Raw genomic sequence first — 15,814 nt, 5'->3', positions numbered from 1 at the left:
TCAGTTGGTTTGGCCAGCCCCGTTCCTCAGCTTCTCCTTCATAATGCATTCATCAGACAGCGATGCCACTGCTGTTATTGCACATCTATGAGGGAAGAAAGCTTCACGTTCCAGAAACAGTACTGGTGTCCCAGAGCAGAAGGCCTGATTGGGTAGAAAAGATTGACATAAGGAAAAAACAGTCAGGGAATAATGGAAGCCAGGTATCAGCATGGGTTATACTTGTGTCTCCTATAGAAAAACAGACACATTTGAGACAGGGTCAGATAGCTTATCAATTTTTATTATTGTTTTTGAAAATTGCTGAATCCAATTGGAATCTTTAATTTGAAGTGAAGCATTATATATTGTTTTTAATCTAATCAATGTATGAGCAGCGTCCCTGGAGTAACAAAGTTGTAAATTGCTGCTGGCTAGATCCCTAGACAAGGTCCTCCAAATCCGTCCTCGGTCCCCTTGTTAGGTCAGCAGTGAGTGACATGAGGAGTCATATCAAGAGCTCAGTGACCCCTGGGCCAGAGGGCACCTGTGTCACACCAAGGGTAAGGGAGTGGAGGGGATATGATGAGTTGGACCCACCATGTACTGTGTGGGTGAGACCAGGCTTCCGGAGGGGCTGCCAGATAAGCAGACTCCAGCTGTCAGAACCCCTCCAGCCTGTGCACATGAAGGGCTTCCAAAGTTCTTTTGCATGTCGTGTCTCCTTTGGCCCAAGATACATGGATGCTATGGCTGAACTTTTCCTCCTTTAAAAGAACCTGAAAGAAAAGACATGTGCACACAGAGGAATTTTTGACCTAGAGAAGAATAGGAGTGTTCTGGCTGCTGGCCCCAATGAACCCTCATTTATGATGCTCACAGAAATGTCCCTCCGTGTGATCGCTGAAGCGCCAGAGAGCAAGGGTTATGCAATGCCCAGCAATGGGACTCTCTCCACGGGACTTTCTGATACATGGTCAGTAGTAAGTAGGAAAGGCAACAACAAAAGCCCGATCAAGCAATTTGGATTTTCCCATATTACCTTGGTTGTCTGTCTGGATTAATAAGGCAGGGTAGTGTGACCTCCTGCTTGCCATGGTTCTGAATCAATAAATAAATCATTAGGTACTGACTAAATCAGTGGAGTCTGAGCTGGGGGCCACAGAACCCCAGGCACCAGTGTACTTGGATATAGCCCTGCTCTCTTGCTCTTGGCCTATGCCTGCTGGAGCTCTGGGTGCCTCCCAGGTGTCCTCACCCCCTCACGGTGCCACTGCTATCCTGAAGCTCCTCATCCTGTGAGGCCAACTGTCCCAGCATACTGTGTACAGTCTCTAGAGTCAGAACAGATCCCAAGGGGCAGTGGGGGAGGGTGTTTGAGAGGAGAAAGGACTATGCAGGAAGAAAATAAATGAATGTTGCTCTTGCCTGGATCTGCCTGAGAGCCAACTTTGATTTACAACCTGGTGTTGTCTCAGCAGGATTACGGAAAGGGGGAGAGGGCTGGCTCATGACATTAGTCTCCACTGCATTGTTTCCAGGGTTGTTTTTTACTTTTGAAGAGAAGACCTGTCTCTCTGACACTCAACTCTGCCCTTTCTGATCTAGGTCCTACATCCATAGGTCCCCTGTAGTGACTAATCTGTTTCTCCTATGAAAAGGAAATGGCCATGAGAAACAGGGGAAAGCTGACTTGCAAACATAAGCAGAATGTCAGCTCTAGGTCATATCTAAGAGCTGTGCTGTCTAGTTAATTAATAAATATTAATTTAATATTAATTCATCAACTTAATTAAAAATTACGTCCTCCATTGCACTAGCCCCAGAAGTCACATATGACATTAGGTTACTGGGCTGGACCGTGCAGATGTAGGGCATTTTCCTCACTGCAGTAAGTTCTGTTGGATGGCGCTGCCTCAAAGACCAAAGGCTCAGCGGCTTTCTGGGTGGGGAAATTGGGACTTGGACTCCAGGTTAAGTCCTCCGATCAGTTCGTCATTTGAAGCCTCCAGCAGACAAGAATTCAGGCCACACATTTCAGTTGCAAGAAGATGGCTGTAGTGAATAACAACTTCCCTATGGTTTTGGAGGAAAAAAGTCTCTAAATCCTTGAGATGATTGTGTGGTTTTCCTGAAAGCTGATGGAGAGGGGGGAAGCTGTTTGTTTTTAATTAGTTTCTTTTTGTTTGTTTGTTTGTTTGTTTTTAGGAGGAGAGTCAATGTCTGAGGCCATAAAACAAAATCAGAGGGCTCTGTGGCTGGGTCTGCAAGAGGGGCTGGTCAGAGGGTCTGAGTCAGAGGACAGAGCTTTGATCTGCTCTGATTCTCACCTGGCAGCAAGTATGCTCTCTGACAGGTCCTGCTGCTCTCTTTGTTGTGTCTACACTGCACTAACCTTTAATTCTCCCTATCACCCAAATACCCTCTGCCCCTCCCTGGCATGCACACACCTTTCCTGTGGCTCCCCTCAGTCCTGCTGAACACTGGCTTTACCGGCTGCTCCCTGTGTCTGAACCTCCAAAGTTGGGAGACTTAGCTGTCAGAGGAATGAATCTGGGCTCCCCAACTGTCCCTGCCCCAGCCTTCCCCAAAGTTGCCCCTGGCTGTCAGGATTTCAGAGAAACAGTAGCTATAAGTTGTCCAGATTCTGGAATAGCCAGAACGAGTGAGTGAAGCACACCTTTCCCTTTTGCTATGGGCCAACTCTTGTCCCAGAGATGTGAAGATGAATAAGAGTCTCCCTGTTCTTAAGGACTTCATCTCCTCATGAAGGAGAGAGAAGAAGGATGGCCAGATGGTTACAGCTCACTGTGCTAGGGCTACATTTATTAACTGCTCATTCATTCCACCATCCAGCAGCTATCTTTGGAGCTCCTGCTATGTGCCCAACACTGTGCTAGGGCCTGACACTTAATTTTTAGTAAGATCAGCTTCCTTCTTTAAAGAGCTCATGCTAAGAGAGAACCAGACAGCATCCAAGCACAGGAGCTGTGGGAACCACGGGGGAGGCATCTACCCTGCCTGGAGCCTCACATGTGCACAAGACAAAATGGTGTTTTGAAGGGTGATCAATATTGCCTGGGAAGGGCACCAGGAAAGCTTCCTAGAGGGCAGGGGACTGGAACCCAATCCTGAAGCATGAAGACAGGTTCTCCCAGCAGATAGATTTGGAAGGAACAACACACACAAAGGCGAGGAAGGGAGAAGCATTATGAAGGGTGTTGGGTGGTGCAGTACAGGATGCATTTGGAGGGATAGGATGGTATCCAGTTGTGGAGGGCCTGATGTGCTGTTGTTGGCTGAATACTTGTGTCCTCACAAATTCAACTCCCTGAGCAGGGAGCCCAACTTAGGGCTCGATCCCAGGACTCTGGGATCATGACCCAAGTCCAAGACAGACTCTTAACCAATTGAGCCACCCACAGGTGCCCTGTGATTTATAATTTTAAAGTTCTCTTTCTGAAGTCTTTCCTCATTAGTAGACAACAAAGACACGAATATATATAACTGTATAGTTTTTTTATTAGCCTTATAGTTTTCCTATTTACATTTACTATTTACTTTAACTCATTTGGAATCCAGACATCATCATCAGACATCAGCCATTATAAAGAGTTTACTATGTTTCAGGCATTGTTTTATATACTTTTAACTATTAACTTTCATCTATTTCACAACCACCATGAAGGAGAGATGATCTTTGTCGTTATCACTCCATTGCAGATGAGGAGATGAGATCTAGCGATGTTGAGTGTCCTCAGCTGAGGATCCATGGCTAGGAACATGCTCTGTAAATGGTACTGCCTTCCCCAAAGGGCTCAGCACCCCTCAGAGGGAGAGCCTATTACATGCTGTGCTTGGTCCTGGGTGGTGACACATGACTTGTGCCTCTGTGCCCCTTGCAGAGTGTTGGGGGTTGGAGCAAATTCCAAACAATCAAGCATGTGGTCAAATATAGATTCATGAATTATAACACAGTGTGTGAGGAGAACTATAGGCATATGTCAAAGTCTGACCTCAAATGAAGCTGAATTGAAATCTGGAAGGTTAAGAGAAGTTAACTGTGTCAGGGAACAAAGTAGGGAGTAGGGGGGGGACAAAGGAACTTGTAGAAGAAAGGAACCATATATACAAAAGTCCTGGGGGTGGGAACAATGTGAGCCCTGAAAGACAGCATTGTTGTGGAGCAAATTCCGTGAGGGCTGTGGGGCCTCACAGGCTTGATAAGGAGTCTGGACTTTATTCCAGAAGTAGTGGAGGTCCCTGGCTACAGTGAAGAGCATAGATGCAGGGGTGCCTGGGTGGCTCAGTGGTCAAGAGTCTGCCTTTGGCTCAGGGCCTGATCCCAGGGTTCCAGGATTGAGTTCCACATCAGGCTCTGGGTAGGGAGTCTGCTTCTCCCTCTGCCTATGTCTCTGCCTCTCTCTCTCTGTCTCTCATGAATAAATAAATAAAAAATCTTAAAAAAAAAAAAAAAAAAAAAAAGACCATGGATGCAAAGCAGCTGGGGTGAGCTGAAAGGGCAGTTCAGAAGTTCAAGTGAGGGAAAATGGTAGCTTGGGCTCAAGATGAGTTCCTCTGGAGTTGCTTTTCTAGTATGTGGCACAGCTGATCCACTGTGGGAGAGTGTGTGTGAGTGTGTGTGTGTCCATGCAATACCTGCATTGCTGGTAGGGGCATCCTCCTTGCCAAAAGAGATGGCACCATGCTCCCTAGTCTGAGCTCAGACATGCACACTCAGGTCAGCCTGGCTATGGGACTCTGTCCCTTAGAAACAGCATTTAGGCTGCATTCCAGTCCTGCCATGTGCGAATGGCTGGCCCAGCAGGATGCTCCAGAGTCTCAGCCTCCCATTGGTAACAGCTGGGCATTGGTACAAGGTGGGGGACAGGGGCTGAATTACATGGGACTCACCTGTGGGCATAAAATCCAACCACATTTCAGATGTTTAAGTTCTTATTGACATCTTAAAACAAGCCAGGGGTTTAAATTTGGGGATAATACTGAACAAACCCCTAAATCCTCCATGGAAATAGCTGCTAAGCTGATGAATTCAGACGAAAGTCACTTAAAAACTTTTGTTTATTTGTTCATTACCTGATTGGCTTTTCTTGATAAGAGTCACCGAGTACTTGGTATGTGCCATGCACTGTGCTAAGAGCTTTCCCTGCATTGCCATTAATTCTCATAATTTATTCTTAAAAGGTCAGTGTTACCATAATGCTTTCACTTTATTTTTAACATATTGAGAAATGGAGGCTCAGAGAATAAAAACACTTATTGATACCCTGCCTATCTCGCAGGGGTGTCGGGGAGGTGAAGATGATAATGACCACAGTGCCAAAGCCTCCTCACGCACAGCTAGTAGGTCCCAAGGTGGTGCACTGAGGTGACGGCCCTGAGCAGAGCAGACTGATGTGGCTATGCCCCCATTCAAAGGCCACTTTTCGGGCAGAACTTGGGAAGCCCCTAGAGGATGAGGTTGCTCTGGGCTCTGGATCTGAGGAAGGAGGTGGGTGTGGAGTGGTAGAAAATGGCCAGGGAGGACCTTGCTTAATGCTGCCCTCTACCCACCAGCCCTCTTGGGTTCTGTGCCTAGAGATCACCTGCCAGTGGGAGGCCGTGATGCTCCCAGCAGCTCTGGCCACCCAGCTCCCAGCTCTCCTGCTCTTCGGGGCCACACCAGGGAGCAAGAGGGAATGCTGTGGACGATGGTTAGAACAAATTCACTTTCAGAAGATTCCAATGGGTTCTCTTTATCCTTGGAATCTCCCATGTGAACTGAACACTAGGCAGGGGCAGAGGTGAGAGTTGGTATGTACAGCTCTAGAGCTTTCTCCTGCATCTACTCATCGTCCACCCTGGCTTCAGGGCAGTTGTGGCAGCTGAGACCCTGTCTTCTCACTGCTGACAGCCTGTTGCACCCCATGTGGGCCATCACTTCAGGACTGGGGTCCTTCAAAGAAAATGAAAGGGAACCCTAGTTTTGTAACAAAAGCCACTTCTTTCACGCGTACAATCTCTATCCCAAACTGTTTTGATTAAGTACTTCACGGAGGAGGAAGAACAAAAGAACAGGAGACGATAAAAACTAGAGGAGGTCTTGCCCTCCTCCCTCCCCAGAGGAAAACTTGTGAAAACATCTGGGAGCCTCCAGCTTCTCCTCACAGAGCGTGCGAGGTGTTTACATTCAGCCAGAGCCGGAATCAGGACAGATTATTTTGCCTGCAGGGTCTCAACAACATTTTGTAGGTGGTCTTGTAAAGGAAAGCAAATATTTAAGGCTTTTCTCCTTTCCTCTCCTTGACTGTTTACTTGGGGAGAGAGGTACCAGTTGTTCCTGATGGGAGCTGGCTAGGGCAGCAGGCAGCGGTCTGGCACGCGGGAGCATGGCCTCGGTGTGCACAGCTCTGAGTGTGCCAGAGTAGGCCACAGGTGTGCCCCAGCCAGCAGCAAAAACCTACCAGGGCAGTTGAAGTAGATTGCCTCTAGACCACAGCATTTGGGAGAAATACCTATAAAATCAAGTATGGCCCAGATGTCCTCATACGCACTGCCTAGCAAATCAGCATTTAAGACGGCATTTCTTCTGCATATCGAAGAATGCTGATACCATATTCGATTCCATGAGGCTTGAAAAAAAAAGGTAATTAATTATATGGTTCATGTTACAAGTTTAGGATGTGGCTGTCTTCATAAAAAAATATCTAGTGAGCACTTATGGGGAGTTCAATTAATTACCATACATTTACATGGTCCTCGTTAGGGATTTGTGATCTGGGGAAAACAGTATTACATGAGAGGGGATTAGAGACCGTATCATCTGTATAACAACTGAGATTTGTCTATGGTGTTTAGAAGGTACTTGGTGCTCTAACAACATTCTATCATATGGACTTCACCAAATCCTATGAAGGTTAAGCATCTGGCTCAAGGTCACACAGCTTTAAGAGTGGAGGTGAGTGGCTCACCAGGTTCATGAACCCAGGGGTTCCAGGCACTGATGTCTCCAGGCACAGGACAAGGATCCGGAGGGTGGGTGGGGAGCACAGCAGCAGAGACCACGCCTTGAGTCATACAAGGGGCTCATCATCATTGTTGTGGTGTGAAGGACGGTGAGCATGGGATGGAGTGGAGGGATGTCAGCGGGCCCCAGGATTGAGAGCTGGGTGAGGGCTGTGCTGTAGCAGAGAGGGGCTTGCCACCAGGCCATGGCCCAGCAGAACAGGTGCTGAGGTCCACCTCAGTATGTGTTTCTGGGGAGAGCCCAGGCTGAGTGGTTCCCTGTTAGGGTTGTGTTAGAGGTGGTAGGAGAGGAGACCACCCAGAGGGGTGGGTGAACAGGGCAGCAGTGACACCAAAGGCACCATCTGGGGCCTCGTGCTCTATGGTGTGCCAGGCCCACACCAGGAAGCACCCCACCTCACCTGTGCTTCCTAGGAGCTCTCATCAGCCCAGCTCCAGCACTGAGGGGATGGAGTCAGAGAGGTTGACACCATGCTTGAGGTCCCCTAGGTGGGAAGTCAGGGCCAGACTCCAGCCCCCTCAGTGTCTCCTGCAGCCTGAGTTCCTACCCATTTCACAGGCTGTGTCCCACAGCCTGAGCACTGAGATGTGAAGACAGTGGGGAGCTCATAGGCGGGGGACAGAAGAAGATCTGAAGCCTGATGGTCTCTGAGGCAGAAGGTCAGGCTTAATGAGATCCTAATACAGGGAAGTGATTTTACTTTATTTTATTTTATTTATTTTTTATTTTTTAATTTTATTTATTTATGATAGTCACAGAGAGAGAGAGAGGCGCAGAGACAGGCAGAGGGAGAAGCAGGCTCCATGCACCGGGAGCCCGACGTGCGATCCTATCCCGGGTCTCCAGGATCGCGCCCTGGGCCAAAGGCAGGCGCCAAACCGCTGCGCCACCCAGGGATCCCAGGGAAGTGATTTTAAAGCCCGTCAAAATGACAATGATGCTCTCTTGTCTGAAGCCTGGAGGAAAAAGGAGTGTGCTCTACCTTAGTTTCTGTCAGTGATCCTTAGGTTCCTCATCTAGAAAAGGGGCTCACAGGTGTTTTATGGTGTTATAAAGAAAATCAAGTAATGTGTCTTATTAAAGTACTCTGTGGACTGCAAACCATAAGGCAGATGTAGTTTTCTTCTTTTAACCCTGAGAATTTAATTTTAGTATCAATATAATTGCAAATGTTTCATGATGAGAAGGAGGCTCGTGGGACCAGGTCATACACACTAGGACAACTACCATCAACAAAAGCAACAGAGAAGCAGGCAGTGGGAATCGTGGGCAGGACGTGGAGGAGTGGGAGCAATAGAGGAGTGGGAGCACCGCTGCTCTACCGGCAGGCCTGACGCCTGTGCAGCGCCTGTGGCAACTAGTGTGGCCATTCTCAGAAAATGAAACAGAGGGGGCAGCCTCTGTGGCTCTGCGGTTTGGTCTGCCTCCAGCCCAGGGAGTGATCCTGGAGTCCCAGGATAGAGTCCCGCATCGGGCTCCCTGCATGGAGCCTGCTTCTCCCTCTGCCTGTGTGTCTGCCTCCCTCCCTCTCTCTCTGTCTCTCACGCATAAATAAATAAAATCTTTAAAAAAAAAAAAAAGAAAAAACGAAACAGAGATGACCATGTGATCCCGTGATTCCATTTCTGGGTATCCACCCAGAAGAGTTGAAAGCAGGGTCTGGAGGCATTTGCACCCCCACGTCCGCAGCAGCACTATTCACAATAGCCAAAGGACTGAAGAACTCAAGTATCCATCGGTAGATTAATGGACAAGCAGAGTGCGGTATGCACACATCATAGAAGGTCACTCAGCATTAAAAAGAAAGGAAATCCTGACCCAGGCTGCAATATGGATGGACCTTGAGGACATTACATAAAGTGAAATAAGCCAGTCGCAAAAAGACAAATACTCTATGATTCCACTCACAGGAGGAGGCACTGCAGTAGTCTGAATTCATAGAGACAGAAAGGAGAAGGCTGGTTGCCCGGGGCTGGGAAGACAGGGGGTAGAAGGGTGGAGTGAATGGGGTTAGGGATTCAGTTTTGCAAGATGAAAATGGTTCTGGACATGGATGGTGGTGATGGTTGCACAATGTTATGAAAGTATTTCATACCACTCACTGTACACTTAAAAATGGTTAAGATGGTAAATTTTATTTGCCAAGATTGGAAAAAACGAGAGAGAGAGAGAGAGAGAGAGAGAGACTGATGGGAGCCACAGTGGAGGCTCCCAGAGCAGACAGAAAAGACTGCCCTCTCTGCCTGGGGCTCCTGGGCATGGTGAGATCCTCCCAACCGGCGAGTGGCCAGGCTACCCAGGGACCTTGATGATTCTCTGCAGAGTCCAAGTCATTTCCTGTGATGGATTCGCTAATCCTGGGCTCTGCTGTCCCTGGGCCAGCGCTGGCCCTGAGACTCGATCCCTCAGTGAGGTACGCCTCACATTTGGCAGAGCGTCAGTTTGAGTCCTATGCCTGTTTTGTGCAGTTTTTGAAATCAAACTGTTAGGACTTTACTGCTTTCCTTTTATTCTGGGAATGACCATGGTGTGAGGCATTCAAGGATATACTGAAACTTTTCAGAAATATTCTGTGTTTTCTAAAAGAATACTTTGTGTGTAGTAAGTGACAACTCTGGCTTTGGGGAAGAAGTCTTTATAAGCCTCTGAAATAGGTTCAAATCAGGACCCTCTGCAGGATTTCAGAGGATGGGAGGCTGTGTAGGGAGCCCCTGGAAGTCTTTCCACCAGAGAAAGTCTTGGGAAACCAAGCCAGCACTCCTGCAGCCAGTCATCAAAGCCCCTCACCCTCCATGTGGTGGAGACCGGGAGCAGGACTGCAGGGTCTTAATGGAGAGGCTTCCTGAACTTTCCCCCGGGGACAGGTGGAGATTGCTTTTTGAAAGGCCAGCTTGGAAGGCTCACCTGGAGGTGCTCAGAAGCAGATTATGAATGCATGGCTCCAGCAGGCAAGTTCAGGTGACTCATAGGGCCTTGGGCATCAGGCCCCCCAGGGAGGCCAGAGCTGGCGGAAAGCAGAGTACAGGAGGCCAACCCCACCCCCCGCTGCTCACTTGTACACACCTAGGCCAACTCCTCAGCCTCCCCAGCCTCTGTCAGAGGAAAGTGGGAGTGCTGCCCCTGCCTCTGCCTGACAAGATTACAGGGCCAACCTAGACAGCCATTAAGAAAGACCTTTACAAGGGAAAGTACCCACCAGGTGCCATATCATAGGCAGACATATCAACGTCATTCTGAGTAACGTGACAATTTGCTGAGGAGACCCTGCAGCACTGGGATGGCCCTAATATGGGGACAGAGGGTAGGCAGACCTGCCTGATGGCTCTGGCCCATCAGGTGGTAAAGAAATGCCATCTGCTCACACAACTGACATGGCCCTTCCAGGGAGACACTCCTCCAGTGAAGTGTCTAGTGTCCTCTAACATGGGCTCTTTGAGCAACTTGTTCCACATCAGGCTTTATTTTCTCTTCTGGAAGTTCAAACTCCTCTTCCTTACAACATCAGCCCTGGTGGTCTCCAGCTGACCTGTGCTTTCTCCAGGAATTATTTCAAGGCTGGTTTCCTGATGGCTCATGAAAGCAGTTAAACCACAGGCTGTAAATCAAGTACATTTCTCTGGCTATTTGCATTGCAATTGACTTTGGCATTTGACCATGCACTTTCTGGAAGGGCACACTGGTTCGTCGCCTTCGACGAGGAGCAGAGCTGGGAGCCCTGGAAGGACAAGAGAGCATGGACTGGGGTGGGCAGTGTGGGAGTAAGGGCACCCAAGTCCAGAGAGGAGGCTGGATGAGTGAAGATGGACTGTTGTCTTTGGAATCCGTCTGCAGAGCTGTCAAGTTTATTGCACAAGCTGAGATCAGGGAGTGTCCTGAGGGATGCTAGACTGCCCGGGGGTCCAGGGGCACGGGAGATCTGAGGGTGACAGGAGCATAAGACAACACACTTGCTCACAAGGAAATTCACCCAGGAAGGCAGAAATGATGTGAACAAAATAAGGGAAAGAATAAATGAATATGTAAAGGGCTTCTTTTTTACCATAGAAGACCCAATATTCATAAAGGGCTTCGAGACATGTTCAGATGCCGGACTGATTTCACTCCTCAGCCTTTTGAGGAGCCCCTTTGAGATGCCCTTACACACAGAATAGTGAGGCTCGAGTTCACAGCTTTGGAAACTGACGGGGACCAAGGTCTCACCTTGTAAATCCAGACCCCGTGGCAGGTGGGGGCTATGAACAGGGGCTCCAGAATCCAAGCAGCCACAACTGATACGGGCCTCAGGAGAGGCCTTTCGAGGTGAGAAGGAAGAGGGTCTGGGCCAAGGGTCTCTCGCTGCCTGGGTCACAGGGCAACTGGTGTGTAGGCTCGGCAATCCTGGGGGCTCGGGGGGTCTCTGTTTCTGTTTGTTCGTTTTCTGGTTGTAAGAATCTAAAGAAAGAGAGTCAAATAACACTGTTTTACACGGAGCAGTACCCCTCAGGCCCCCAACTGTTCTGGGGACTCCGTCTCTAACTTCCACTTTCCATGCTTACCTGCTGATTTATGCAGACATGGGCCTGAGACAAGGGTAGCTCCAAAACCATGTGTGAGGTTGCCACAGGCAGACCAGGTCAAGGAAGAGCCAGAGTGCCTCAGGAGGAGTGGGACCTTGGCTGCGTTGGGACTGGGGAGGGGGGCAGGGAGCCCCTGAATGCAGCTTTTCCTCTTTGTGGTGTCCAGGCAGGTGGGCTGCCATGTTTCTCCCTGTCTATGTCCAGACCTGGGGCTGCTGGCACAAAGCCTCAGATGTGGTGTGGGCTTTGGCCGTCCCACTTTCCATGGTAGAACTGAGTTCACACTGTCGATCCGCTTTGCCCGGCCATGCCTGGTGAGGGTAAGACCGGCTCTGCCGCCCTAAGGGCCCCAGGTCCCTGCCCTGTAGCCTGCAGATGGGCACACACATGCTATGCCATCCCAGGCGGGTCAGGAGGGCCCGGCGACTGCTCCAGCTCCTACTTGGTTCACATGTGGCTCACTATGTTGTGTCCTTTTACAAAAGTACAGCGGTTCAGAGACCATTGAATTTCTTCAGAAATGAAAAAAGTGCAGAAGGAAAGAGTCTGCGGCCCCAGGCAGCCCGCTGCAGGGCCCCAGGAAGTTCTGAGGCCCGTGGGAGGCAGGCAGTGTCCCTCAGAACTCCGAGAGGCCCAGAGAGGCAGAGGATCAGACCATGTGTGGCAGTCAGGGCCAAAGGAGAAGCGGCCTGGGGGTGTGGAGGCCCTGCCTGGGGCCTCCCTAGGTCTCTGCAGTGTTCTCCTGTTGTTCCACGTGGTGTGGATACACACTTCTGAGCAGGGTTATGGGCTGAATTGTGTCCCCCACCCAAAATTCGTATGTTTAAGTCCCAACCCTCATACCTCAGAATGTGATTGTATTTGGATAAAAGATCTTTAAAGAAGTAATTGAAGTAAAAAAGAGGTCGTTGAGATGGGCTCTACTTCAATGTGATTCTGGTGCCCAGAGGCCCATGGGAGCTAGAAAAGCCCATTTCTCGAGGTGGTACTGCCTTGAGAGTGTCCTCTCAACCTTTACAAGTTGTGTCCTTCTAAGAAGAGATTAGGACACAGATACACAGAAGAAGAGCATGTCGGGATGCAGGGAGCCGACAGCCCTCCACAAGCCAAGGGGAGAGGCCTCAGAAGGAGCCAACCCCTCCAACACCGTGATTGTGGACTTTCAGCCTCCAGAACTTGAGAAAATACATTTCTGGTTTGAAGCCACCAGGTTCGTTATGGCAGCCCGAGCAGATAACACAGGAAGCTTTCACTGGGAAAGCACCGTGTCCCATCTGAGCTCTGGTGTGTCAGCTGGCATGGGCTGGTGACGACGGCCCAGCCTGGACTCCAGGCTGGGTCCTGTCTCTCTGCAGCCATGGAGCGTTCCATAAAGTTGCCATCCCTGTCTGAACACCACTTATTTCCAAACCATGCTTTGGGGCTCAGTAGAGGTGTTTTGGGGCCCACAGGAGTACAGAGGCCCTGCTGGGCCGAGGGGTGGCTCTGACTCCCCCCTCCCCTCAAGTTACACTGTTGGAGTGTATTGGTATTAAATAGTGCATTTTACATAAAATCTTATTAAAATAAAGAAGTGTTTTTCTCCCCCAAGCAATTTGTAAGAAGCCTGACAACAGAGACCATTTCTTAATATAATTTTGGCCCTTCCAGAGTTCACACCTAGTGACTTCTGTACAGAACTGGCTTTGACATCTTTAGAAGTCTTATCTTCATTCGCAGGACTCGACTCTCATCACTGCTGTTACTGCCTCAGACAATGGTCCCCTTCCCTGCGTGAGAGGGAGAAGCTGCCTCACTCTTCCCTGCAGGCTGGGATGATGCAGTGACAGGCCTGACACACGCTTCCCACCCCCTCAGCCTCCAGGAGCCTGCTCTGCCCTTTGCTCCAGCTTCCTTCTTACCTCCTTTCTAGTCTTTATCACTAGCTGGGAAAGAAGGCTGCACTGTCATTAACCATTCCAGGGAGCCAGGCTGCTGGAAGCTGGCAAGGCCGGACATTTTTCTTCCAAAACTTTTTGGGGAGGGTGGCCTCCGTAACCCAGCTCTGCCAGCTTGGGCTGTGGTGTGGTGCTAGCCAGGACCCAGCCCAGCCCAGCCCACGTACCTACGTGGGAGCATCTGCCAAGGTGAGGGCACACCAAGCCAGAGTTCACTGGCATGCCCTGGAGAGCTTGCAAAACTGCAGGTGCCAGGCCCTATCAGAGAGTTTCTGACTCAATGGGTCTACAAAGGGCCTGAGCATTCACATTTCCAACATGTGTCCGGGTGCTACTGCTGGGGCTACTTCTGCCTCTGACCTCACTTCAGGGACCTCTACCTGAGGCCAGACAGAGACAGGCAGGCAGTGGGCACAGTGAGGTACTCAGCCAACTTCCTTGGGATCTGAGGTTCCCTGAGCACTTCTAGGGAGCCTGTTCACTGGCTGCTTAAGCCCTCAAGGTGGATGGGGTGGGGAGAAGCAGCCTTTATATGTACGTGCTGCTGCCCTGGTGGTACCTTAATCCTCCTCCTCTTAGCCTGGTGTACAATGACTGCTCAGAGGATGTTTAACAACTGGCTAGCTTATCTAACACCCTGAAAGGCCCCCAAACCTTCAGTCATAAGCTCCCTACTGCTGTCTTGCAGGGACCTGACCCCTTGCAGGGGTATGTCTTTATCTTTGCCATGGAGCCCCACTATGCAGGAAACAGGGTCTTTCTCTGTGGTTTTAGAACCCTGTCCACATTCGATAAAATCCATATAATTGTGCAATTGCCTCCTTGCTGAATTCTGAGTTCTGAGTGTTGAGGACCAGGATGCATCAGAATATAAGCAAAAATATGAAGATGGCCCTTCCATGAGAGACCCTTGGTCCCCGGACCAGGTCCTTGGCAGACCCACATGGAGCAACCTCCACCTATTCACGCCCTTCGGATGACCCAGGTACAGAGAGAAGAGCTCTTAGAAGCTCTGGTGCCCAGAGGCCATGGGAGCTGGAAAAGCCCGTTTCTCAATGTTGTACTGCCTTACCAGTGTCCTCTCAACCTTTACAACTTGTCTCTGTCATCATCCTCTTCTTCAACTATACTGTGTGTCACAGCATGGCTGTACTTAGCACTCACTGCTTGACATTTTAGTTTTGTGTGTATGCACATATGCATGTGTGTGAATATGAAATCTGTCTCCCCCACTGGCCAGCTTCATGAGAACCAGTCTTTGTATGCTTAGTTCATTTCTGGTACTTGTGCCTGGAACCATCTGGCCTCCCAAGGCATCTGATAAATTGTTTTCAGGGAATAAATGAATCACAACCATCCTCACTATCATTTCTTCATCAGTTTTTGTTAGTCATCAACAATCAGTGGTTCTTGAATTTTATACTTTCTTTTAATCTTTTTTTGTTTTCTGCTAAAAAGATAGAAGTCACTAAAATGTTTGATTAGCAGTTGGGTGTCTGCTTCCCTTTTTCTTTGCCAGGCAAACAAATGACAAGACCCTTCTTCTCTGGTTTTGGCTTTGATAGGAGGAAGTGTTAGATTAGCTGTTCTCTCTAAATTTACTTATAGTTCCAAAATATTAACATATAAATTCTAGATGATTGCAACTTTGACTATACCCAAAATTTCCTTGCAAATTCTGATGTCTTAATGAGTTCATGTTAGTGATAACAGGTTTAAGAAAGAGAAAACTGCATGATTTATGAGCTTTAGTTTAGAATCACAGCATACTAAGGATGTGATTTCTTAAAACCAATATGCTAGCATGGGCTTCATCTTGAAATGAAGCTATTAGTAAGCTTAAATTATGAAGGAAAATGAAAGGAAGCAGAAATTACATTTCTTATGAACTTAACACTTAGGAAAGACAGGGATCATGCCTGGGACTCTTCCCTCTGGCTTTTCCAGGTTTTCATCACTCGCCATATATTGTCAATTCTCTTCACAGAGCCTCTTCCTGCCTTGTCTGTTCTCAGTGATAACCACATAGCTCCATCTCTGAAAGGTCACACAGTCTCTAGTCTCTGTCCCATTCAACCCATCCTTTGCTCACTTACCTAGTTAGAAGATGCCTTGCCAATGTTGGTAGACGACTGAAAAGTCTCCATGGTGTGCCCACCTCACAGGCTATGGTTCATTCTCTTTTTTGAGACTTTGTGGCTCAATATGGCACCAACTGCATTTCTTACTACTTACATTTCCCACTACTTCTCATCCAGGCACACCATTTCATTCTCTTATCCTTAAATCCTCCATGAACATTCCTATTCCTCAGT

General features: G+C 48.8%; 1 protein-coding gene across 1 annotated transcript; it reads right to left on the bottom strand.

Moving 5' to 3' along the window:
- Window positions 1-9,153: 9,153 nt before the first annotated feature.
- LOC111095684 lies at window positions 9,154-12,634 on the bottom strand. Its single transcript, XM_038533767.1, has 4 exons — window positions 12,620-12,634; window positions 11,542-11,902; window positions 11,207-11,437; window positions 9,154-10,721 (listed from the first exon to the last, which is right to left on the bottom strand). Exons 1-4 carry the CDS (start codon window positions 12,632-12,634, stop codon window positions 10,627-10,629), a joined length of 702 nt encoding a protein of 233 aa, XP_038389695.1. The 3' UTR covers window positions 9,154-10,626.
- Between the last annotated feature and the right edge of the window lie 3,180 nt (window positions 12,635-15,814).

The sequence above is a fragment of the Canis lupus genome, chromosome 4 (assembly GCF_011100685.1).
Source record: "Canis lupus familiaris isolate Mischka breed German Shepherd chromosome 4, alternate assembly UU_Cfam_GSD_1.0, whole genome shotgun sequence".
In the NCBI taxonomy this organism is placed as follows: Eukaryota; Metazoa; Chordata; class Mammalia; order Carnivora; family Canidae; genus Canis; species Canis lupus.
Note: the sequence above shows the minus strand (reverse complement) of the source record. Positions and strands in the feature narration are given on the sequence as shown.

What these genes read in the sequence shown, in the direction of transcription:
- LOC111095684 (XM_038533767.1), bottom strand. An exon ending in ATGTCTGCATAAATCAGCAG is followed by an intron (nt 11,438 to 11,541) that starts GTAAGCATGGAA and finishes CTCTTTCTTTAG; the next exon opens with ATTCTTACAACCAGAAAACG. An exon ending in ACGGGGTCTGGATTTACAAG is followed by an intron (nt 10,722 to 11,206) that starts GTGAGACCTTGG and finishes TTGTCCTTCCAG; the next exon opens with GGCTCCCAGCTCTGCTCCTC.